Below are 25,715 nucleotides of genomic sequence, written 5' to 3'. Positions count from 1 at the left end.
TTGGTCCGGGAGCGTATACATACAGTAGTATTTTTTTTTGCGAGTAACATCGACAATATATACCCAGATAAAAGTTTCAGTTTTCAAGCAGAGGATTAGCATTCACTAGGCAAATTCTTTCCGCGGCGAACTGTCAATTCAGCTGCAAGACCCATTCAGAATTCTGAAGGCAGTTCTGTTTGGTTGTCTTGTCCCCGTGGTGGTATTCTAGTCTGTTGGCCGTGCTGTGCCTGCCCGCGGCGTACTTGATGACGGCGACAGTACCCGGTAACCGGCACCGAAGCATGGCCGCCGTGCCGCCGTGGGCGATGGTTGGCGTTGGCCTCTGTACGGTTGGTTATGCCTACAAGTTGTCAGGGTGACCCAATTTTGTACGCATCTTGCTCTTGGCAGCTGTTACTCGATCTCTTCCTATAATATGGTGTTGTAGGTTCAAGCCAAGCTAAGTGGAGATAGCTACTGCTATATAGCATTTTACACGGATAATGTGATCATGTGAAATGCCTGTTAGATGTATGTCCACCTCAGGTTTCCTCATGGGCTAGAACAACACGAATTTCTTGTCATCTTTCATGTATTCCACACAACACTGTCCAATTCAAGTGCCCCGTCCTTCCAGTTCTCAGAGCTCCCAGGACAAGGGCATGCATGGTTCATCATAAGAGCACTTCAAATAATCGCAATTGCCTTGCGAAACATGTCAACAGATAGCTTAGGCTACCTGACGAGCAGCATAATGCCCATCAAGTCATCATGAATACATGATAGGCTGTTTTGGGTGGTAGCAGATGGCCGGATAATGTTACCGTCCTTGGAGGGTGACTCCAGGAGTTCATTGTACAAATCAGCATCTAGAACTAGAAAGATGCATTTACAGGAGAGTACTAGAGGCTCTTGGACAGTAAATTATGCAGGTACCGTTGCCACCCACGTCTTCTCAAACGACTTCTTTCAGAATACTCCACTCTGGACAATGTTAAATTGGTTAGGAACTTAGGATGGTGAATTCATAATCCAAAGGATATAAAAAAAATGCAATAAAGGAATATGATAATCCGGGTAATGTAAAGGTTCTAGGAGAGTAGAGTCCAGAGACAGTAACACTGACTCTGCACTGATAAGCTAAAACACATAATTCTCTGCATTGATAGCTAAAACACATCAGCTAAAACACATAACTCTATATCTTGTTACTATCATGGCACCAAATAGTTCTAGACATCCAATAGATAAAAAAGAAATATACAAAATGTAAAGCGCGCAAGTACATTTTCAGGCATGAATCTGTAAATTCTTCATTCTAAACAATCTACACTTGTGCCATCTGTCCCTATGGTAATTTTATAGGCTTTATTAGTACCGTAAACCCCAAATAGCTCTAGCCATAAAGTAGGTTCAAAAGCATAGCCAAATAGTTGTAGAGATATATGCTGAAAGAGACATATAGTAAAATGGTTTGAGGGTAAATAAAGTTGCATCAAAACAAATGACTGAAAGTAAGTAGTAGTCTTGAAAATGAAGGCATAGAAAAATTAGTTGGCTTCAAGACTTTAATAACGGTCTATAGAGGTCTCAGTTCCTGCAATTAGCACCTCCAAAATCAAACAGCTAATAATTTTTTTTGGTAATTTGCACTTTTGCAGGTCCCCTTCATCACTAATGACCATCCAGTACAAACTGAGTTAAACTGGATATAGACACCCACTAACAGTTCTTTCATTACAAATACTATTATAGCCACTGAACTTAATTTATACATAATTTTAATGGCAAAACTTGACAGTTTCTTGAACTGCCAATGCATACTTATTTCCAGGTTGCTGGTATCATTATCTGCTTAAGACATAAGGTAAGTATCACTCTAACAAGCACTGAAGATTCTAAAAGCTATCATATATTAACATCTTAAATGCACTTCATAGACTTGTGCTTTTAACTTTTATTATCCATGAATACAAACAAATGGCATACAAAACCAGCTTCTTTCAAATTTTCTTATAAAAGCATTTTGTATCAACTTTTTTCTCGACAGAACATCTCATGCATGCACCTCTTCAACAAGGGATAAAATGAAATGGTACTGGAAATAAACTGAAAGAAGTGCAGAGCCTCAAATGTATTCACCTATTTCGGCACCACAATAAGTTCGTCACCACGCGGTGCTCCATCATCTCCATGACCACCTGAACGAGCAACAACTGCAGAAGCACAGGAGAAAACAATCATTATTAAGTTATACCAATCTTCACAGCAGTTAGAGAAAGTCAGCGATACCTTCTGGGTCTTCCCGTAACCAATCTTGTGCACACACTAATCCCTGAACCGTTGAAGGGTCCATAGTACTGAGATACTCATTTAGTGTACGGGCTTCACTGTCCAAAGGGATGATAGATACAGGGATAGCTAAAATATCACGAGCCATTAGTGAAAGCACAGGATACTTGGCTGCAAAGGACTTCCACCATCCCAGAATGTCAAAGTTATCCTGATTTCCTTCTTTTTGACGATAAACTGCTTCCTCAAGATACATCTCCAAGTCAGACTTCAAGGATTGTCCTGATGAGGTCTCTTGTATATACTGATCAAGTCCCCGTCGAGCATCAGATAATGTGATACGTGAGAAGGTCTTAGAATCATCCCCATTGCTGTACATAGAGCCCATGCAAGAACTACTGTTTCTAGAGTAACAGAGAACAGATGGATTCTTCCATGAATCTGATGATTGATGTTTATACTCATTATAAAGATTGTGAAAGGTATTCTGGATGACATCTATCATTGCCTTTGCTGTAAATTGCTCATCAGAATAAATGAGCCGAAAAAAATATTCGAGGGACTTCATCTTGTAACGAGGATCAAGAATAGATGCAAATGCCATTACAGGCCTAGTGAGATCCCAGTAGCCCTCAAACTTAGAAAGCATCTGGTCAGCAACTTTAGCAACAGCAGTAGATGGACTCTTGCTCCAGGTTTTCAAAAGCACATGGATCTCACACATCTCATTAAAATAGAGGTTTGCAGTTGGGTTTTCCACAGGAAACTTCTCCATCGCATGATAGACTACGTCCAGTATTTCAGTGAGGGCTTTCACATCAGCCCAGTCATTAGCAGACAGAAAAACATCATAATGTCCTTCCTGTTCTGTCAAGCGCACAAGCACATCATGATAGTAGCATGCAGAGTCAAACATTAAGTAAGTAGACGGCCAGTTATCAGGAGAATCAACAACTAGCAGCTTTTGATCCATATGCAGTACCTTTGAAATATCCTGAAACTTTTGGAATCTTTCGAACTTGACATAGTTAATCATCTTGCGAACTCTATTAGTTATATCAGATGCCTGTTCCCAGCTTTCTTGGACAGTGAGATTTAGAATATGCGCACAAGAGCGTACTTGGAACAAATCCCCATTCAATAGAAGCCTCCGAGGCTGCAAGACTCTGAGAAGCTCTCTGGCAACAATTTCACCACCGTTGCAGTTGTCTAGCACAACAGCAGCTACCTTTCTGTCAATACCCCAACTCTGCAACTTCTCTACAATGAGATTAACCATCTGATCAAGTGTAAAAGGTGCCTCCATATGCACAAAGTTGAGAATTTTTTTCCTAACTTTCCACTCATCATTGGTATGGTCAATGTAGTGGCAAGTCAAACACATGTATTCCATCTGTGTATTTGACCGCCACATGTCAACTGATATGCTAACCCGGCAGGGGATCTTAAAGAGCACATCATGTAGCTTTAGTTTCTCACCTGCATATATTTCCATGCTATCAGCCCTCACTGTGTCACACGACACCATCCTAAACTGAGGCTGGAGGTTCTTGACAAACTTTTGGAAGCCCACATCATCCACAATCGAAAACCGGTAGCCATGCTGGACAATCATGTGCACAAGGTCTCGGCGGCTGAGTTCTTGATCGAAGTGTGTGCCCTCATTATCAATGTCCTCACCTGAGGCGTGGCCCTCACCCGAGCGCCCATCCATGGAAGGTTTGTTGTGGAGAATACGGCGCACAACAAGCTTCCGGCGCTTACCAGCACGCCGTGTGGAGGTGGTGGTGCAGATTGCGAGGTGGTTGCGGAGGTGCGTTGTGCCTGACCGGCTAGTTGCCGTGAGCTGCTTCTTGCAGTGGTTACAGATAGCCACACAGTGACCATCGGCACGACGCTCCTTCGTGAAGTCCTGCCAAACTGCAGACCGCAGCTTGCGTGCCCGTGGATTGTGAACCACAGGCGCAGGCACCACTGCATTGCTCACTGGGCCAGCAATGGGCACCTCCATTGCTGTTGGCTCCAGCATGTTACCGCAAACACGATCGCCCACTGCAGCACATACAGAGAAGCACATCATATATAACAATACCAGAGGAAAAAGGAAAAGCTCTCAATTCTGTCTCTTTTACCAGCAACGAAAGGGCAGCAAAAATTGAATACAGAATGCATATATGAATATATCCAATACCTTTGGTCATAAACTGGAAAGCAATCGGCAGCCTTCCACCCATAACCAGACTAAAATCTTGCCAAGCTCTCTCCTAACTCAGATTGCAAAGCAATGATACGCTGAGCAAGCACATTGCACAAGCACTACCGAATGCCTCTGACATCAGAGAGAGACACCATTAAAAATCCCCTTCCACATCCCAAGCAGATCCCCATCCCCAATCCCTCAGAACTACGGCACAATCAGCTGGAGCGTGCAAGTGACCTGGCATCCCCCCCGCCAAAACGAAACCCAGCGGGGTCCAGTCCCCACGCTCGAACAGTCAAACCCTAGGAAATCGGGTGTGAGACAGCTCGCAGACCGCGCCTTTTAGCTAGGGTTTATGGCCCGGGTAAGCGGATCCGTTAAGAAGGAACAAACCGAAGGGGTAGGAGACGGAGGTGAGTGATTTAAATCTAACCTCTGCGGCGGCGGCGGCGGCGGCGGCCGGCGGCGAGCTGTGGTGGATCTGGGTCGGGGGGTGGCGACCCGCAACCCGATCCGGCGGGGGGCTTAGCAGATCGGAGGACCGAGGCAGCGTGGTGGGTTGCGACTTGCGACCCATTCGGGTGTGCTGGAGCCGTTAGTTTTGTTGCGGCGGGTTTCGGGTCCGCGCCTACGCTGATGGACGGCTGAGATGCGAGCCAGGCCAAGGCGACTGCGGTGTGCCGGTGTGGTACTGGTATGGGTGGGTTGGCCGCCGCTTTGGGCACGGAGGTGCGGAAAACGAAACCAACCCCGTTGACGACTGGTTTGGGTAATTGGGTTGGATCGGATTCAACTGGATGGATGGATTTGGTTGGATGATCGGTATGCGTTCTCTTCAAGCCAGTCAATCTTTTTCAGAAGCCTTAGCTCAACTTGATTAGTAAAATTGTTTTTTTAGAAAATAACTTTATAAACAATTTTCTAGATGAAGCTGAACTGTTTTAGAAAAAATGTTTGATAAAATAACTGTTCAATGCATAGATGAGAGAGAGAAATGAATAAGAAGAGCTACAATAAGCTACTTTTTTTCAACTTCACTCTAACTCATGTCATGTCTTGTAGGAGGAGAAGACAAATAACTTCAAGAACCTGTTCGCTTGTCTTACGCTTGTCTTATCGGTCATACTTTTTCAATCAATCAGCAGTGTTTTTCTCTCATAATAAATCAGTCAATAGTAATTTCAGCCATAATTTTAAAGACCAACGCACAAGCTGGGTGAAGCTGTTTTAGAAATAAGTGTCTAGCAAAAAAAAAAAAGCTAACTCACAAAGCTGTTGTGAATTTTACCAAACAGGTCCTATATGGATTGAAATGGAAAATGAATTAATTTTCCACGTCAAAAACTTACAATACGTATAGACTAAACGAGATCGTCATGTTTCCAAACAAGCCCTCCCACAGTTTCAGAGATATTGAAAAATATACATTACACACGTAGACCACTTGATGATTCAACAAAATGGTCATAATAACAACCTATGTATCAATCATGTATGCAGCAGAAACGCCAACATGTGGAGCAGGCCAACAAACTTAGCGTGCAGGTCATTGATTTCAAATAAAATGCACACAGAGTTGGAACGTTCAAAGCAAATACAGAAATTGAAAGGGCAGTTGGCTACAAAACAGAGGCCCAAGCCCAAGGACATATAATGTTAATCTGATGTGATGCAGATATTACAATCTCTCGAGCAACATCGCTCTGATTTTTGCTCTCAGTTCACTCGGCACTGCAGTTGCTCCCTCAGTTGATTGTGCAGTGTCGTCAGGCAGCTTGTCTGATTCAAACTTGGCACCTGATCTAGACGGGGATGACACTTCTAAACGACCTTGAGACTGTTCACTCTGGTATCGGTCTTCCTCGTGCTTTCTTTTAGAGCTGGAGTGATGCTCCCTCCTCCGATGCTTATGTGACCTATGTTCCTCCTCATCAGAGTAGTGGTGATCATCTCTATGCCTATGCCTTGACTTGGAACTCCGACGTTCATGCTCCTGCTCATCTTCCAGAGAGTTATAACGGTGTCTGTGATGTCTGGATTCCCTGTCCTTGGAGTGACTCTTGTGCTTATGTTTATGAACATCCTTACTCCGGCCTCTTGAATGCTCTGGGCGATGCCTCTTCCTCGAGTGCTTATAGCTCTCCTCTGATTCATCTTCTTCCTCATCAGATTCTTGATGTTTCTTTCTATACTTCCGCACTCTGTTCTGTTCATCATCAGAGTCTTTATTACGCTTTGTCAAGTTTGGCCCCTCGTGTTCAAACGGAGCAGAGCTACCTTCACGTTCCTTAGCTACAGATTGCAGATCAAGTCCAGAGACACTCATATCAGGAATGGCCTTGGCATCTTCACTAGTTGGATCTGATGCTGCAGCTAAATCATTCACCTTGTCTCCACTCTTAATGATTGCAGCAAACATCTTCGCACGGCGAAGCCTCTCAGCTTTCAGCTTCTGTTCCTTTGTCATGGAAGCTTCCGAAGAATCTGCCTCTTTGGAGGCTGCTGCAGCAGCAGCTTTTGCAATAGTGTTTGCAATCCAATCATCATCAATAATTCCAAAACCTTCCTTTTGGGGCTGTCCACTACTTGTAAGTGAAGCATCAGCCTCACTATTTGAAATATGTTTGGACAGTGCATCTCGGTCCTGTAAAGATGAGAAACTTCCAAAGCTGGAAGAAGGATCATTACTTGCATGGGTGCGAACATTGTCATTGGTTCCTTTCATGGTGTTAAGTGAGTTATTTGCAGCACCCAGCCCACGAGTAGCCGCCATTACTATAGCAGCAGCTTCATCTGCGGTGACTTTCCGAGTAGGTTCCTTCTTGACCCCACAAACAGGATGGAATCTACCCTTCCCTTGTTTGTCATACAGCTGCTTCTCTGATGGTCCAGCTAAGCTTCTATCAGAAGCACTGGATACCATGCCATAACTGCTGTCTTTGCGCTCCATTGAGCATCTTTGGTCGCCGCGCTCACGAGCGCTTCTGTCGGAGCGCTCACGAGAGCTTCTGTTGGCACGCTCACGGAAGCTTCTATCATCGCTATCAGGACTTCTTCTGCCCCTCCGGTCAGAAGAACCTCTTCTATCGTTGTGATTAGGACTTCTACCATGTGACTTGGACTGCAAAATCAATAAATGAAAGAGAAACAAACCATAGTTAAAATTTGCCATTGGATCATAGCAAAAACGATAACATTGCCTTAGTAAAGAAGCTAGTGAAATTTTTAGAACATGAAGATTTTGATCAAAGAGAGGGAATTAAAGTATTTCTTGTAAAATCCTGCATTGCGAGAGGGCTTAAAGTCTCACACAACCTTAGTACTCCCAGGGTATAAAAGAGAAGCACCAACAATTATAGATAATGAGGGGGGGGGGGATTGATTTGGCCTGGAATACAGAAAACTCTGGGTGTCCAGGATATTTTTTATGATACTACGAGCTAAAAATAGTAATTAAGAAAATGGGCAGTATAAGCTTGAAAAGCGAATCAAACAAGAGATCCATTCAAGAAACAATTGAACCAAGGAAATCAATTCAAGTAATCAAAACAGACATCAGCAATTCATGTCCATGAAGATGATGAACCTTTCCAAATCCAAAGATAACAAAACATTTGCCATCTAGTGCTTCAAACTAGGATAGCACAACATAGCTACATCAAGTCATGCCCTGAATGTCCAGGATATCATCAAAGTGGACATTCTATTTTTTAAAAAAGAAAACAAACAACAAAGAGATGCAGAAAGCCAGTAAGCAACAATTCAACCAAAGAAACTGACTCATGTGAACACAATGCATCCATCAGAAAATCATGTCATAAATATGTTGCACCAGTTCCTAGTGTTTGTGTTTTTTTGTACAGAGGAAAACCCTGCTTTTATAGAAAGCAAAAAGGTATACAAAGTTTAGAACACTCACAATACACACACACTGGGGAAACAAGCTTACAAGATTAGGACCAACAGAAAAGTGGCCAACGACTGAATAAAAGACCCTACTACAGGCTACTCAAAGTAGTGCATCAGCGATTAATACTTTCCACATGTGAACTTACCTGAAGTTCAGAGATCAAGTGTAAGACATCATATGCACTTGAGGACAAAAAAGAAAGAAAAAGAAGAAGACACTCAGCAAAAACAATACAATAAGAATTGGGAACAGCAGTACACAAACACACTAAGTTTAAAGATCTCAGAATTTTAAGCAACCAAGACCCATGAAAAAAATCTGTTGTGCATGGCAATACTGGTTGCTCGATTTGAATGCACATCAAGAGTACTCAAGAATGATGTAAAGCTGCTAAGCCTATTAGAAATAATAATTGTAACAATAAGGCAACTACTTAAACAAGAAAGGAAGCTTGATGAATGAAGGACATAGGGCCATCATTTTGACAATTACAACATTCCTATCAATTGTGTGAACATCTTCAGTAGTAGAAAGCTCAATTAGTTTTGAATATAATGAAATAATTGATCAACAAACAAATGCAAGGTATGAAAACCTGACAAATATTAATATTAAGTAAATAGAAGTATCACTATCACAAGATGAGAATGAAGGCATGGGACATTTGTTGCATGCCAGTATTTTGGGAAAGTAATTTTCTTTTGGCTTCTCCAAAATAGAAAGAAAGAAGGCCCAATAAACTTATTTTGGCATCTTCAAAATAGTAACAAAGACAATAAATGTCTTTTGACCTCTACAACATAATAACAGAAAAGGGGTAGTAACAGAAATCTTTCAAGCTTAAAGCATAAACAAGTGTGAGTCAAATTACCTCTTCGGTTTCCTGGAGAAACTTTAGATAATATGAGTGGTATGGATTAGAAGACAGAAGAAATGGAAATCGCCCAGTTGTTCTGTCTTGCTCAATCAATTTTTCTTCGAACTCCTTCCCATTTGTCAGAATAAACTCAATTATTTTCTCCATCGTGCGTTTCATGAAAGATGGTGGTTCAAGGATCATTTCTTTTTCAGATAAGCCTGAATTGGTATGTGATTTGGATGTAGTTGATGTTGTAATTGTGTCATTAACCTTTTCACGCTGAACAGCAACAATGGTGTTGCCAGTAATAATCGGATTCTTCTTTGTCAATATTGTTTTGCTCTTAACTGCAGGAGCGACAGCATTCTGATCTTTGCCTAGATATTTTTTGTCAGGCATAATTGATGCAGGTTTTACGTGGCCCTGGACATCAGGGGTCATGCTATTTCCAGGATTCATGCCTTCCGAAATACGTGGGAGTGTGCCTTCATCCTCATCTCCTGAGTCATAGGCGGTCCCAAGCAATGATAAAGCCCCACCAGATGAAGCATGCTCACTCTCAGTATTACGTTTATCCGTGCCAACAGCATCAGCACCATCTTTCAGCAGTTGAGGATGATCAACAAGGTAGCGGAAGTAGCTGTGGAGATGATGATCAGGCATCAAGAATCCAAATGTTGGGTTATCTCCTTGTTTCACCCTCAATACAATCTCTGACTGTCCCCCGTGCTCGCTAACAAATAAAGCTGTTCTTGCAATTATCTGATGCGCCTTCTCGGAAGGAGGCTGTAAATGTAAAACACGGGAACAAAAAATTGACTGAGTAATGGCTAGAGAGCACACAAGCACAAATTATGTCAATTACAATATTAAGAAAACTGGTACATCGTAAGACAGCCATCCCATTCATTTTTGTTATATGTAGCACTTGAATCATTCTAATCCCACCTGCCTATATTCCTTACGTCAAGATACATTGCAAGGAAACAATGTGCATCACTAGTAGGAACTTCATCTCTGCTCCAACCATCTGAAACAGGCATTTAATCCTTAGAAGAACATATGCACCTTGCACAATTATTGCTGGATCAACTGAAGAATATTAATAACAGGGTAGAAGAAATAAATTTCTATCATATTTGGAGAGAAAATAGTTAAAAGTGAGAGCTCAAAGCTATTACTAACCAGCTTATTCAACAAGCTTTCTGGCACATAAAATGATGGGCGATAACACAAGTCCGAAGAATTTGGTTCATCTGAACCAGCAGAATATCCATATGAGAAAGGAACAGCATTATAATCAGCCTGTCCAGTATCTGTGCCATTTCCTAGATAATAAGCAAAAAATATGTCAGCTGAATGATTGTTAATTTGTTATATAGTATAAATAACAGAAATAGGAGTAGGGAAGAAAACATGCAGGCACAAATTTACATCTTCTGGGCAATAGAAGAAAGCCCCTTACTTGAAATGATTAAAGATGCTCATGAACTAATCAAAGCATCCTTCCTGCAAACTTAAAAGTATACAGTGGGAAAAAAAAACATGTACAATGAACACTGCTAACTTTAAACATGTGGCAGTGATACTGTTATTTGGATACAACTGGATAATGAACCTTGTTTCTTTGCAAGAAAACAAAGTTACTACAACGTTAGCCTGCTGGTAACCAAAAAACCAAATAGTGTGATATGGTTCTCACTTGTAAGCCATATATAAGGGAGTAATATCTGACAAAAAAATTATAATACAGTTTAAACCTGAAGATTTGGTTCAAGAGGGCTGCAATCAGAACACTGATATGTGAAACCTCAACCAACTAGTGGACTTATTTTGAATTTATACTTGAGGCTTCATTAAGATGAATCCCAAAAACGTATGATTATGACTCATAGAACAGGATAAAGTCGGCAGAACGACATTCAAAATGTAGAATGGAACAAACTTGAGCTCAAATACACCAAAACCATGAGCCTGCTGGTAACCAAAAAACCAAATAGTGTGATATGGTTCTCACTTGTAAGCCATATATAAGGGAGTAATATCTGACAAAAAAATAATAATACAGTTTAAACCTGAAGATTTGGTTCAAGAGGGCTGCAATCAGAACACTGATATGTGAAACCTCAACCAACTAGTGGACTTATTTTGAATTTATACTTGAGGCTTCATTAAGATGAATCCCAAAAACGTATGATTATGACTCATAGAACAGGATAAAGTCGGCAGAACGACATTCAAAATGTAGAATGGAACAAACTTGAGCTCAAATACACCAAAACCATGCCAAAAGGTAAGACAAAAGCTGACAGTTACAGATACGAGAGGAGAGGAGAGGCGGCGCAAAAGGAAGATCCATTTATACCTGAGGGGGGCGCATCTCCAGAACCCTCGTATTCGCCGTCGCCAGCCGGGAGGTCCAGGTAGCGCTCGCGATCGAGCTCGGTCTCAGAGATGCCGTCGGGGGAGGGCGCGGAGAGGAGGGCCACTGAGTAGGCGCGGCGCGGGCGAGGGGGCACGCGATCAAGGAGGTGGCGCACGTCGTGGCGGTCGAGGAGGAGCTCTGCCGCGCCGACGGCCGCCCAGGGGACAAGGGAGCCGCCGGAGTTGACGACCTCCGCCGTCGCGTCGTCGTCGAACAGTAAGGCGTGCCGCCCAACGATCTCCAGATCCATGGCTGAGCCGCTGAGGTATAGCTTGTCTCGGCCTCGGCTTTCTCTTCGCGAGAAGCGGCGAGCTCGGGAGCCTGGAGCTCGGCGGAGCGCTTCTAGGGTTTCGGAATGACGCGGCGGAGGAGATTTGGGGCGGCTAGGCGCTGATGGTAGAGGATGTCGCTTTCATGCATTTTGCATTTGACACCTGCTGTTATTCAAAAATAGACATACAGTACCCATTTCAGTATTAGAAAAGGAAGCAGCCCGGCTCAGTTAACAAGGCAATGGATCCAGTGCAAACTCATCTCCCGTGCAAACTGTACAAATTCTAATCTGGACCACAGGATGTTGATCTAAAGGACGCGGAGAGATTGGATAATTTTGCACTTAATTCCCCGCTCTTAATCACACTTTTACAAATCTCTCCTTCCACTTCTCTCATGCGCCCCCTTGGATTAACATCCTGCAGTCCAGATTAGAGTTTACACAGTTTGCACGGAAGATGAGTTTGTACTAAATCTGTTGCCAGTTAACAATTTTTACATGCTACAAGGCATAGCAACAATTGGGCCTTTGCTAGAAAACAATTGGGCCTCCGCTATGGGGCTCGAAGCAAAATTCGTTTAATTATATTTTATTTTTATAAATCAGAGTTAGCTGATTTTGAATGTGATTACTCCGCTCATTATGCAATATACTTTCCCCGGTCCATTTATCTGGCGCGCATTTATATCAAGATTTAAAGTTTAAAAACTTTGACAAATAATTAGGCTAACAATTTTTATCTATTATATGATTAGATTTATAACAAATTATACTATCCAATGTAAAACAAATTATTAACAAATCACTTGAACCTTTTTAAATTATAATAATCTGTTTTAATTTGATCCTTAATTAATTTATCTAATTATGACCAAGTTTATATTAAAAATATATTAACATATACAATATAAAATAAATACAATATCAAAATATATTTCAAAGTATATCTAATGAATTTGGTTGATGTTGAGATTTTTTATGTTTTCCTATATAAACCTGGTCAAAAATAAAGAAATTAACTTAGAATGTAGTTAAAATGATTTACAATTTGGAATGATGGAGTAACTTTAAAGACAACTCTGAAAGAAAAGTTGAGCTAGCTCACCCCTTGTTATAACGGTCAAACATCATAGTCATGCATACACTAGGGCCTTGTTTAGTTCCGATTTTTTTTGATTTTGGGTACTGTAGCATTTTATTTTTATCTGATAATTATATGTTACTTTGACTTTGAAATTTATGGCAAACTGTTTTGTTATTAAAAAAAACATCTATCTATGCATACACTCAGACTATCATGCTTGCTTTCTAGATGTAGAGCCATGACAAAGGCAATGGCCTTGTTTAGTTCACTTCGAAATCCAAAAAGTTTTCAAGATTCCCCGTCATATCGAATCTTACGGCACATGCATGAAGTATTAAATATAAACGAAAATAAAAACTAATTACACAGTTTATCTGTAAATCGTGAGACGAATCTTTTGATCCTAGTTAATTCATGATTGGACAATATTTGTTAAATAAAAACAAAAGTCCTACAGTAGCGAAATCCGAAATTTTTTCGAACTAAACAAGGCCAAGGTATGCCGAGACAAACTTGTTTAAGATCTACATTTAGGCTTTTTTATTAGGTGATTATTAGGTTCAAGGAATTGGTAATGGGCAACTTGGTTCAAGGAGACGCAATATTTATGATAAGGTCCACTATGTATATTTTATAAGAACAGGGCTTATCATAGATGATAGACAATTACTGTGGTAACTTCTCCATTTTCTATTTGGCACTATCGTCTGCAGATAATAATAAGGCCCTGTTTAAATTGTAGATAAAATTTTTTTATGTCACATCGGATGTGTCGGAAGGACGTCGAGAGAGATTTTTAAAAGCTAATAAAAAAACAAATTACATAGCTGGTCAGAAAACTGCAAGACAAATCTATTAAGCATAATTAATCTATCATTAGCATATGTGGGTTACTGTAGCACTTAAGGCTAATCATAGAGTAACTAGGCTTAAAAGATTCGTCTTGCGATTTTGAACCAAACTGTGTAATTAGTTTATTTTTTTATCTACATTTAATGTTTCATGCATGTTCCAAAGATTCGATGGGATGGATGAAAATTTTTTTGGTGGAGAACTAAACAGGGCCTAAATAGAATATTGGGAAGCTCAAAGATGGCCGCCGCCCGCCAAGTTTTCTAGTGAAAATCGTAATTCTGAAGGTTGATTGACGACGCTGTTTATTTCTAAAAAAATTTGTAAAATATAAATAGTAGCACGAAATATTTGATAAATATTGTCCAATTATAGACTAACTAGGCTCAAAAGATTCGTCTCGCAAATTACAGATAAATTATGTAATTAGTTATTTTTTTATCTATATTTAGTGCTCTATATATGTGCCGCAAATTTTTATATGATGAAAAATGTAAAAAAATTTACAAAATATTTTGAGAACTAGGGCTATGATTGACGGAGCCGTGGTCGTCAATATACAGTCAGGTCGAAAGGCACTCCCATGCGGCCGTGCGTGGTGCGTTCTCTCTCGACACACAGTTTTTTTTTAAAAAATAATCCGCTTTTGAAAATATAAAAAAGGCCAAGGCCTTGTTTAGTTCCTTAAAAAATTTTGCAAAATTTTTCAGATTCTCCGTCACATCGAATCTTTAGACACATGCATGAAGTATTAAATATAGACAAAAATAAAAACTAATTGTACAGTTTGGTCGAAATTGACGAGACGAATCTTTTGAGCCTAGTTAGTCTATGATTGAATAATATTTATCAAATATAAACGAAAAAGCTACCGTGTCAATTTTGCAAAATATTTTGGAACTAAACAAGGCCCAAAACCATTCATCAATCATTCAAATGGGCCGTAGATATGCATTTCCATGCCTTTCGGAATTCGAATCATAGCCATCCACTTGCGTTTCGGGCCCGCAAGGCGCGAATCTCGCGCCCACACCCATGATGCAGCGCACTACGGAAACACAGGAGAGCCCATGACGCCGTCCAAGCCCCGTCGTCCCCTGGCACCAACTTCCTCACCACGAAAGCGTCACCGCATTCGCTGACACCGTGGACCCACAAGGCCAACACGCCACCGTCGCCGTCATGCACGCGCTCCCATCAAATGGCTAGCAGTAACTGACAGGTGGGGCCGTGGTCCGACCCCGGGCGTATAGCCCACCCGTCATTGAGGCGAGGCGGAACGTGCCTTTCTAGATATTTCTCAACCCCCTCCGCAAGCAGAGCAGCCAGAAAAGGAGAAAGAAGCCTCCCCTTTCCCTCCTCCCTCTCCTCCTGCCTTTCCCCCATAATTTCCCACCCGCAGGCCGCGCCGCCCCCCAGCAATCCCACCCCACGCACAGAAACACCAAAGCCCAACAAAACCCACCACCACCTCCCAATGGAGAACGGCGACGAAACCCTCGCCTCCCCCACCGCCGCCGCCGCCGCCGCCGCCGAGAAGGCTGCGCTCAACGGCGGCGTTGCGGAGGAGGAGCAAGTACCCATCACCCACCCCGCAAAGTCCTACGCCGCCGCCGCCGCCGAGAACCCCGCTCCAAACGGCGGCGTCGCGAAGGAGGAGGAGGAGGAGGAAGAGGGGGTCGCCGGCGCCCACACCGCCGCCAGGTCCTACGCTGCCGTCGCCGCCCGCGCCGAGATCGAGGACCTCCGCGCCGCCAAGCTCGACCTGGAGGCGAAGCTCGCCGAGGCCCGCCGTGAGAACAAGTCCCTCGCCGAGCAGACGCACAGCATCGAGGGGACCTTCATGCAGGCCCGGGAGGAGGTCACCATCGCCGAGCTCGCCGCCGCCTCTGCCGAGAAGGAGGTCGCCTCGCTCCGCACGGAGGTCGACCGCCTCGAGGCCCTCCTCAAGACTGAGAAGGGCGAGCACGAGCTGGACAAGGAGAGCCACGAGAAGCTCGCCAAGGAGGTGGATGCCGTGCGCCAGGAGAAGCTCAAGCTCGAGGAGGAGATCAGGGCCCTGAAGGCTTCCGCCACCGTCGCCACCACCACCAAGGAGAGGGAGGCTGCGCCGGCGGCTGAGGCACCGAAGGAAGGGGAGGTTGCGTGGCTGGGGATGGCGGTGGCTGCGGCTGCCGGCGCCGCCGGCACGGCTGCTGTCATGCTGATCTATCTCCGCCTTAAGAGGTAATCTGGTGCTCGGTTGCGTAGCAGTGCTGGAAGTTTTCGTCGTGATGCTGCTATTACTAAACTGGAAGTGATGCGACTTCTATGAGTAGTTGCTTATTAGCCTACAGAATTATAGGGATCTGGAGACTGGTTATGTTTCATGGCTGTTTTTGCGGTGACACCAAAAAAATATTCGTGAAACTGAGGAACGTTGTATGATTGGTTATCTTCTGGTTTATGTTACTGCTATGGCATGGCCTCATGTCGTTTTTTTGATCTAATAATGGTCCGTGTTCTGCTGATGAGTGATCTACTTTGCTTACTTGAAATTACTTTAATGACGTGGTGATGCGGTCTATTTTGATTGATTGCTGAGTGTAATCATAACATTACCTCGGCATTTGAGTATTTGACATGTATTGCATCTGATTACAATTCTACTATATACTAAGTTTGTTTACGAATTATACTTCTTAATGCCTTCATCACTTGTGTTTGTCAATTAGAGGAATTGTTGTGCTCCGTGTTTCTGTTTGTGCATTAGCAATATATCTTCTTCTATCACGCGCCTCCTAGATTTCAGTCATCTGGACATCAATTCAAGCAACTGCAGGTAGGGTGGTGGGATTTTTCCTGGTTAGAGCCATGGCAAACAGGCTAGACCACCAGAGGTGGCTGCCTGCCTGGTGCCAAGGGGGAAGGGTGGGGCACATAGCAGTGACGATGATATCAGTGGCCAAAACCTGTTTAGCTTTAGCATAGCAGGGTTGGTCGAGGATAGCACCGCTGTCGGAGATGGGCAAGCGCAGGAGAGAGTGGCTACATGTCGCCATGTCAGCCAACAATGGGTTGAAGAGCATATGGTGAAAGAACAGTAGTGCTGTTAATCTAAACAGTTGGCTGTGTAGGTGACTGAAATTTTACCAAAAACAGGCATATTGTATATTTTTTACCCTTTCTTGCATTCCTTTTGGCCAGTTCAAGCTACCGCAATATAGTTTTCTTGTTTACGCATGATGGTTTTTTCAGTGGACATTGCACAGGCTCATAATTTTCATTGATTTGGAGGGCAACATCTTTAGTAAAAGAAACAATGCGATTGGTTCTGTTGATGGACATGTTGTTTTGCCTTACTATAAACTAAATGGCCTTAGAGCATCTCCAACAACTTGATAAAATTCACTTGTCAAATCTTGAGTTATAGCAAGTTGCTAATTTGTTTAGCAAAAGAAAAAAGGATGTGTCTCCAATAAGTTGCTATTCTCACTTGGTAAAAATAGAGGATGACAGATGGGACCCGCTCACTTGGTAAAAGAATATGTGTCTCCAACAAGTTGCGCTTGGGATAGCAACTTGGGATTACAACTTGACAAATCTCGGCAGTAGAGACCTCTGGATAGCAACTTGGGAAATTTAGCAAGTTGAGATAAGGAGTTGTTGGAGAAGGATTTTTATGCTTTTAGCAAATTTGGTAGAATAGCATGTTGAAATACCAAGTTGTTGGAGATGCTCTTATGTGGATGTCTAAATTAGAATTGCTACTTTTTGCTGTGATGCTACTGCTACTACATCAGGGTGATGTTTGTTCATTCATTAGTATCAGTTGCTTAGCATGGTTATGTTTGTTCATTCATTAGTATCGTTCTGCATGCTTTCCATCTAGGCACAAAATTGTTTAGTAATGGCATATACGTGACAGAAGTGTTTATGCATGGAATTGCTACACCTCTGTTTCTCATTGTTTGTGGTTGGAATTGCTTCATGGTTCGCACAGTCTAACCTATTTATTTATGATTTATGAAATAAAGTCTTTCACTACTTGTAAATTCACTGTCCTTGTATCTTAAAAGTATTTTGTTCTGCTTCTAATGGTTGGGGCAGAGTTAGTGGATTCTAATGTAATCATAATATATCTCGTCAGATCACTTAGGCCTTGTTCGGCAGCTGGGGATCCAATCCAGAAGAGGAATCAATCCAGGCCTGGAATTAGTTGATCCCCTAGCTGTCACTCATTCCCTGGGCAGGTTTAATTCCCTGGCAGAACCAATCCCCTTGCTCCTATTTGATTGTTCGGTTAGCCAGGGATAAATTCAGAGCTGAGAATCTGATGCGCATACATATCCACATGTTTAACCGACAAAAGTGCATGAGAGGTAGCTGCAATTCTGCAACTAGCGTAAATTCAAGTGGTAAGGAATACAAAAGTGCATGAGTTATAGTTGACACCGCGTCATGTCATCAAAAATCAAGGTATTGAAACTTTGAAAGGGGTCTTCTACTTGCTCTATCTTGTAGTAATATCTTGTTTCCACAAGATCACATCTGGCACAAATCTTAGATTACATCTTTGAATGTTTAAAATACAAGGGTTCTATGCAGCAACTTGATAGAAGCACAAACGTTCTGGGCACCTTGTACTACCTCAGTATCCTTAGGTTCTCCAAAACCTGAAATAGAAATATTGGACATTATGATATAGCTATCGCTAACCAATAGAAAGAGATGAGAGGGGGTGCAAACAAACTATTAGTTTGGTAAAAATAAGAAATATGTACAAATGCCAAAAATACATATAATTATCCATATTAACGAAAAATGTGCTAGATAGGGTCATGAAAAAAAATACAATGCATTTCTGAAATGGGACAGCAGTTAGAATGACATGCAGCTATCAATGCCAACTCACACAACCAAGTGGAGATGAGTCTTTTATTTAAATCTACACTTCATCAAGGGACTAAATGAATAGTACTGCACCTATCTACTAAAAAATTAGCCAAGTAGGCCTTGCCTACTATACAGATGAGTTGTGCTCTTCTAAATACTACAGTTCTTGTTGAAAAGTGATCAAGGATTTACAATGAGTTGAGTATCCAAATATTTTTCAAACAGTTGTTTGACTTTAGTAAATATAAATAGTATGGTCATATATTGAACCAAGCTGTTTATCAGCATGTTTTGAACTAGAGCAGCAGCACTAAGGTACAGAAACAAATGACCAAGCTGCAGACCCTACTGAGTACTGAACCCAACGAATGAACTGCAAGACTAAAGAGGTCCTACCTTTCTCCTTAAAAACAAAGGATAATAACAACTCAATCTGGCCAAAACCGTATAAATGCATCTCTACAGTCTCATCTCTAAGGGTTGAACAGGGCTAGAAAGTAGTACTATCCTTAATTTGTGACAACATGTATATAAGAAATCTAAATTCTCCTCCATAGTGATCCTAGTATCAACAAAGAAGGAAAACATCAAGTTTTTAGCAATTAAGTAGACTGACCTGTCAGACCATCGCACTTTTAAGCCAAACCAAAGTTGCTTCTTGATCTAGTTCACACCCACTTAGGAAGGTCTCTCTATTCTCTTTGCTTTTGATGAAAACAGCAAATGCATTTGCTTTTTCTTCCTTTGTCACTTCCATCGTGCTTAGAACAGATATACACCTTTTGATAGAGAAGTCATTACCTTGAGCAACTTCATTTTCTTTGGCTAGATCCTCCTTTTCTTTGGCTAGCTCTGCAGACTCATTTTGTACTTGCTTAGTCCTCATGTCTAGGTATCTCCCCATCATTTCTTCAATCCTTTCACCCTTGTTCTTAGGCCTCTTTATTTGCTTCTCATGTTTTTTGCTTGATGTAGTAGTAGTAGTTCTTTGTTGCCTGCTTCTTTCAACATCTATGATCCCATTTCCCCCCCCATCATTTCTTTCATCAGCAGCCTCACTTGTTTGCATCTCAGTGACTAAATCATCGTCATCTAGTAGCTCATGGACCTCATTGTTGTCCAAGTCATCTACATCATGAATTTGTAGAATTGGTGCTTCCTCTTGTGGTGGCTCATGGGAAGTGATATTGTACGTACCTTCAGCCAAATGACCTACATGATAACTTTTAGGTTAGTTCATCAAGCTATATTTTTTAATTCAGGCAATCTTACCATCTAGATGTCTCAAATTAGCAAGATAATCTGGTAACTTAATTCTACATCATGACAGCACAAATGAGAAGAACATGGATGTAGAGTTACTGTTTTGACATCTATACTTGATCAAAGACTACTAGACAAGTCAAGTGACTCACATGATAATATAGAGCATCAAGATATAAACAAATATAGAAAGTGAACCTACCATCATAAAGCTCTCCCAAAGCATCAAATAATGGAAATCTTGCCTTACTGTTGCGGAATTTCTTGATTTTAGGGTATGTCTGCACATTCAAAGAGAACCATTGATCAAATATGAGGTTATCACTATGAGGATATCCATAGAATTACTTCAAGAAATCAACATACCACTTCGAGGTTAGCCCACAGAGCTGGTGTTCCTTCAACCACATGTCTATCTTCATTCCAGGTGGCCCCACTCTGCTGCCTTGCCTCTTTTAGCATCCTATAGTCTTTCTTTAGTTGCACTTCTTTGTCTTGAATCTAACTCTTTGTGTAGTTGACATACTTGTTCCTCAGATGGAACTCCTTCACCATCTTATTCCACCCTTCTGAGCTCCAACCATTGTCACCTCTGTAGCCACTATCTTTATACTCATGAAGAATGTCTACCAGGGACTTCTCAAGGGCCGGATTCCACTCTGCTCTTTGCTTTACTACTACATAAACAATGGTTAGACATCAGGTTACCAACAATCAACAAATAGAAATAACAGTTTACAACAAAGAAACAACAAAATCAGTTTAAAGGTTACATGTTTACTAAAACTGCTATAATAGCAGATGGTGGAATAAACTATGCAGCAGATAATTACTTCAAGAAACTTCTTTTTAGTAGCAAATAACAGTAGAGAAATAATAGAGAATTAAACACCATACCTCTCGGAGAACCTCCAGTCTTCTTTGCCTTACTGCATTTAGGAGAAGCCTTTTTCTTAATACCACTTGGGTTTGCTAGGAACTTGTGTGACTTTGGTGATGCCCTTGCAATCATATTGAGCTTCGGGGAGCCCTTTCCAACCATCGCTGTCAAATATAACACATGCCTATTCACTTATTACAAGCTTATTCATTTATTATAAGCTAAGCTTATTCATGACAAAAGCTTATTACAACCTACTTAAAGACTAATTTAAATACTAAAAAGAAGTCTTTGCTTAATTACAATACAAGCTTATTACAATCTTGTTAACTTATTAGAACCTATTCAAAGACTAATGTAAATGTTGCTAGTACTGAACCCACATTTCTTGGGCGATGGTGTCTCTTAAAGTGTTGCCTTGTGCTGAACCCACATTTAGTTCATCCAATTCATCACCACTTGGTAAAACAACATAGGTACTTGGAGGGATATTATCCGGCTGATGATCTAACCATTCCTCATCTCCATGAAGTAATCAGATCAGATTATGGATGATGGCAGCAGCTATAGGTATCTTTACTTGATTTTCCAACATGTGGAATGTGGCAACTTTCAGAATAGGGAAGCGCTTCTTAAGCACCCCCAAAGCCCTTTCCACATGGTTCCTCAGGAGTGCGTGACGGTGGTTGAAGAGCTCCTTCGGGTTCTGTGGCCTTCGACGTCCAGTCCCAAATTCTTTCAAATGATATCGAACTCCTCGATATGGAGCAAGGAAAGATGAGTATTCGCATACCCTCCATCAACTAGATAGAATTTGCCTGGAGGTACTTGGAAGCCCTTGCTCATAGCTGATCGTAGCACTCTAGAATCTGTAGCCGATCCCTCCCATCCACTAGAAATGAAAGTGATGTTGAGATCAAAATCACATGCCACCATCACATTAATGCTTAGTGTGCCCTTCCGATTTCTAAATGGAGAAGCTTTCTCAGAGGCTATGGAAGTAGGAATATGAGTTCCATCAATGACACCTAGACAATTCTTGAAAAATGGATAGAATCTAGGATTGTCTTGGATTTTTTGATGCACTTGATTAGGATCGGGAGCTTGAAGGAAACAGCGAGAGAGTGCAGGAATGACAACCTTGAAGAAGTGGTTTATGTGATGATGGAAGGTGTCATTGCTGTGCCCAAAGAACACTTGGAGATCCTCATATGAGGCATTGTGACTTAACATGTATAGGAAGAAACCCAACTTCTCCTCCACCGTGATCCTAGTATCAACAACAAGTCTTTTCCTTCTAAGATAAGTTGCCAATTCTCTAAAGATGTATGGTTCCATCCTAAATGCAACTTGATAGTTCTTGACATGTCCCTCGAGGAGTCTACGAACTTTAACCTCGCCTGTTTCTTCCGAAGTATGGTGTTTCCTCCTTTCTCCCCCTCTAATAGAACTCATAAGATATAATGCGGGGAAAATAAATAGCATCATGTCATCGTCTTCCTCCTCCCTCCTCTTTCTAATGCGATCTCGCAGTGAGAGACTCATTGTAGAACTGAAGCATATAATTTTATAGTCATAAAGAAGCTAAATATTATTAACCATGTCATACTAGAAGCTAAATATTCTAGTGTACCTTCTGGAGTTGGTACTGGATCCCACGAAGGCGGAGGTTCACCTTCCCCAACTCTAAATGGTGGTGGAGAGATCTACAATTAACAATAAATAGCTACATTTAGCACAACATGCTATATTTTTGGAAACTGAATAGTGCTGGAGGTAACAAGAAATAGTTACAATTAATAAGAAAACAAGCATAGTGTAGATAAATCACATCTCCTCCCAGCGCAAACCAAAATCACCCCCTGTCAGTCCCAAAACAATATGGACTGAAAAAACATCATGCACATTACTACAAAGTGTATGAGCAGCAGAGGTCAAGTGAATTTTGGACTGAAAAAATCAAGACAGAATTCAACACCACTAGCAAATAAAGGCACTTTCTTTAGTTATTACAAGAGGAGAATCGAACCAATTTACTAGAGGGTCCCAAAAACATATAAATAAACCATACAATACAAGTAGAGGGTATTGCAATGGACACACATGCATGCAATGCAAATATATATACATATATAACAAAAGGCAGCAGCTGGCTGGCTAGCATATCTCCTCTGCAGGCTCTGAATAATTAACCTGCTGCCGGCTGGCTAGCATGATGATAGCAAACTACCCTCCATGATGATAGCAAACTACCAAAATATTTGTATGCGCGCAACTGACTGATGATAGCAAACTACAGTGGGAAAGGCCAAGTATACACCAACCATACTTTGGAGTGAGAAGGAGATCCTAACTACAAAAAATAAGGCATCTGATATTATGCTTCAAAAGAAGGATCTGGCATAAATAGGAACCAACTCAAGTTTGGATGTATGTCTTAAATTTTTGCATACAAATTCCAAGTAAATTACAGAAATTAACAGACATTATCTGGAACATATGGGCTATATCTTCTGAAATATACAGGTGCACATTTCAATCACACTATGTCTTTCGAGCTCAACCTATAATTACCCAAGGGTTATTTATGCAAGAATGGCATTGTAAGAAAAATGTATGCTGGTATGCAAGAATAGATACATCTCTGTAGATTACTCCGACACATCGTCATTTATTTGTCTAATAATCTGCCTCAGTTTCTAGATCCGCAACGCCATTAATCTAAAAAAAAGAAAGATCTGCAATGCCCATTATCCAAATCGCCCAGAGCTGCTGAGCTGAAGAGAACAGCATCCGCTGCAGCTCCGGGACTGGTCACTGGACTGCAATGTGCAACCGAACGCATCTGTCCAATAATGCTCGATCGCGCACGGGCGCAAAGGCAGCTGTTGTTAGAAATCGTTTAATGGATGCTCTCAATTGCACTCACAAACACAGGAATAAACACACAGCGAGAGATGGAGGAAGAGGGAGCTATGTATTCACTTTCAGTTCTTGTTTCTCATGTTACAATGGTGAAAGGGGCCTCCTATTTATAGGAGAGGAAGCTGAACTTTGCTAGTGTGAAAGCTAATACTTTTTCCTCCTCATCATTTAATTGGCCACCACTCAAAGTCTCTTGTACACATTGCTTTTGGACTTTGATTCACAACACTCTCCCTTGGCCAATTACATGTCATGTGTATGCCTCGTTAAAAACTCCCCCCAAAAACCCAGTGGGAAAAAAGGGTAGGAGAAAAGAGTACATCACACGCATTGCTTATGTTGCACCTGTCGCCTCGTTAAAAACCTTACATGAGAAAACCCGGTGGGAAAAACTCATCAAGGAAAAAAGAGTACGACAGTTGATGTCCGAGTCGGTCTTCCGGACCGACTTGTGATCTTCAGGACCACAGTCATGGGTTATAATCTTTGGGGTTGGTCTCCCCCTGAACCCTGCAACTCTCTAAGCCGCCTCACACTTGTTCCATGGACACACTTATAGAAGCTAGAGGTGGGTAGAGATTTTGTGAAAAGATCAGCGAGGTTATCGCACGACCTTGCTTGCAGGATATTTATCTCCCCGCTCTTCTGGAGCTTATGGGGATAAAAGAGTTTTGGAGCAATATGCTTCGTGATATTGCTCTTGACATAACCCAGGAACATCTGTGCAACACAAGCCACATTATCTTCATAGATAATGGTGGGGATGTCGGCGACGTTCAAACCGCATGACTTCTGGATGTGATTGATCATTCGTCGCAACCAAACACATTCTCGTGCAGCCCCATACAGAGCAATTCTCTCTGAGTGGTTGGTCGATGTGGCAACCAGGATCTATTTCACAGACCGCTAGGAAATGGCTGCTCCACCACAGAGAAAGACAAAACCAGTCTGTGATTTGGCATTATGCGGGTCAGACATATAGCCAGCATCCACATATCCCACCATGGTTGGAGCTCGGTTCTTCAGGAACCATAGACCAAGGTCTTGTGTACCTTGTAGGTACCTCAAGATGGTTTTGACGCCAACCCAATGCCTCCTGGTTGGGGCAGCACCGTACCTTGCCAACAGATTTACTGCAAACGCAATGTCATGTCTAGTGCAGTTTGTGAGGTACATCAGTGCTCCAATGGCGCTTAAGTATGGAACTTCGGGTCCCAATACTTCCTCATCATCGCCCTTGGGTCTAAATGGGTCCTTATCCGCTTCCAGGGATCGGACCACCATGGGGGTCTTAAGAGGGTGGCACTTGCTCAAATTGAATTTTCAAGTACCCTCTTAGTATAAGTGGACTGGTGTACAAACACTCCTTCAGGGAGGTGTTCGAGCTGCAGGCCCAAACAAAATTTGGTCTTACCCAAGTCATCGCTTCCTCAATGTCCCTTGTAGCCCCGATGATGTTCAAATCATCGACATAAAAATCCATCATTGGATTTCTTTTATGAAAACATAGGGACAATCATTATTATTGATGTAACTTCTCTACAGGAGAAAGTTACTCAATGGTTGAACAACATCCTTCCAGATTGTTTCAACTCATACGACGACCGCTGCAGGCGGACGCTAAACATGTTGCGATTTCGATTCGGTCCAGGGATCTTGAGTCCTTCAGGGATTCTTATGTGGATTCCCAAATCAAGTGACTCATAACAGTATGCGGTCACAATATCCATCAACTGCATTTTTAAGTTCAAGTTAGCTGCCATGGGTATCATATATCGGAACGTTATGCCACCATGGGAGAGTAAGTTTCATCATAATCGATGTCGGGTCTCTGCGTGAACCCTCGTGCCACCGGCCTTGCTTTGTGCCATGTTTATTCCTCTTCAGGAGGAAG

General features: G+C 41.9%; 3 protein-coding genes and 1 pseudogene across 6 annotated transcripts; 1 reads left to right on the top strand and 3 right to left on the bottom strand.

Annotated features, from left to right (window-relative positions):
- LOC8057560 (zinc finger BED domain-containing protein RICESLEEPER 2) lies at window positions 543–5,257 on the bottom strand. The gene is made up of 4 exons (XM_002456159.2): window positions 4,908–5,257; window positions 2,275–4,326; window positions 2,125–2,198; window positions 543–966 (listed from the first exon to the last, which is right to left on the bottom strand). Exons 2-3 carry the CDS (start codon window positions 4,301–4,303, stop codon window positions 2,125–2,127), a joined length of 2,103 nt encoding a protein of 700 aa, XP_002456204.1. The 5' UTR covers window positions 4,304–4,326; window positions 4,908–5,257; the 3' UTR covers window positions 543–966.
- LOC8068064 (splicing factor, suppressor of white-apricot homolog) lies at window positions 5,923–12,083 on the bottom strand. Of its 4 annotated transcripts, none has more exons than XM_002456158.2 (4): window positions 11,609–12,083; window positions 10,429–10,571; window positions 9,256–10,029; window positions 5,923–7,595 (listed from the first exon to the last, which is right to left on the bottom strand). In XM_002456158.2, the coding sequence occupies exons 1-4, from the start codon at window positions 11,916–11,918 to the stop codon at window positions 6,153–6,155; spliced, it is 2,670 nt and encodes an 889-aa protein (XP_002456203.1). In that variant the 5' UTR covers window positions 11,919–12,083; the 3' UTR covers window positions 5,923–6,152. The 4 variants fall into 4 exon arrangements, with proteins under 4 accessions (XP_002456203.1, XP_021311004.1, XP_021311005.1 ...); XM_021455329.1 differs by lacking the exon at window positions 11,609–12,083 and adding an exon at window positions 10,129–10,273 and having other exon boundaries at window positions 6,019–7,595; window positions 10,429–10,570; XM_021455330.1 differs by lacking the exon at window positions 11,609–12,083 and adding an exon at window positions 10,129–10,335 and having other exon boundaries at window positions 6,019–7,595; window positions 10,429–10,568.
- Window positions 15,223–16,388, top strand: LOC8057559 (centromere protein F). The gene has a single exon (XM_002458318.2). The coding sequence runs from the start codon at window positions 15,356–15,358 to the stop codon at window positions 16,106–16,108; it is 753 nt and encodes a 250-aa protein (XP_002458363.1). The 5' UTR covers window positions 15,223–15,355; the 3' UTR covers window positions 16,109–16,388.
- On the bottom strand, window positions 19,356–21,058 carry LOC8057558 (annotated as a pseudogene).

The sequence above is a fragment of the Sorghum bicolor genome, chromosome 3, assembly GCF_000003195.3.
Source record: "Sorghum bicolor cultivar BTx623 chromosome 3, Sorghum_bicolor_NCBIv3, whole genome shotgun sequence".
In the NCBI taxonomy this organism is placed as follows: Eukaryota; Viridiplantae; Streptophyta; class Magnoliopsida; order Poales; family Poaceae; genus Sorghum; species Sorghum bicolor.
Note: the sequence above shows the minus strand (reverse complement) of the source record. Positions and strands in the feature narration are given on the sequence as shown.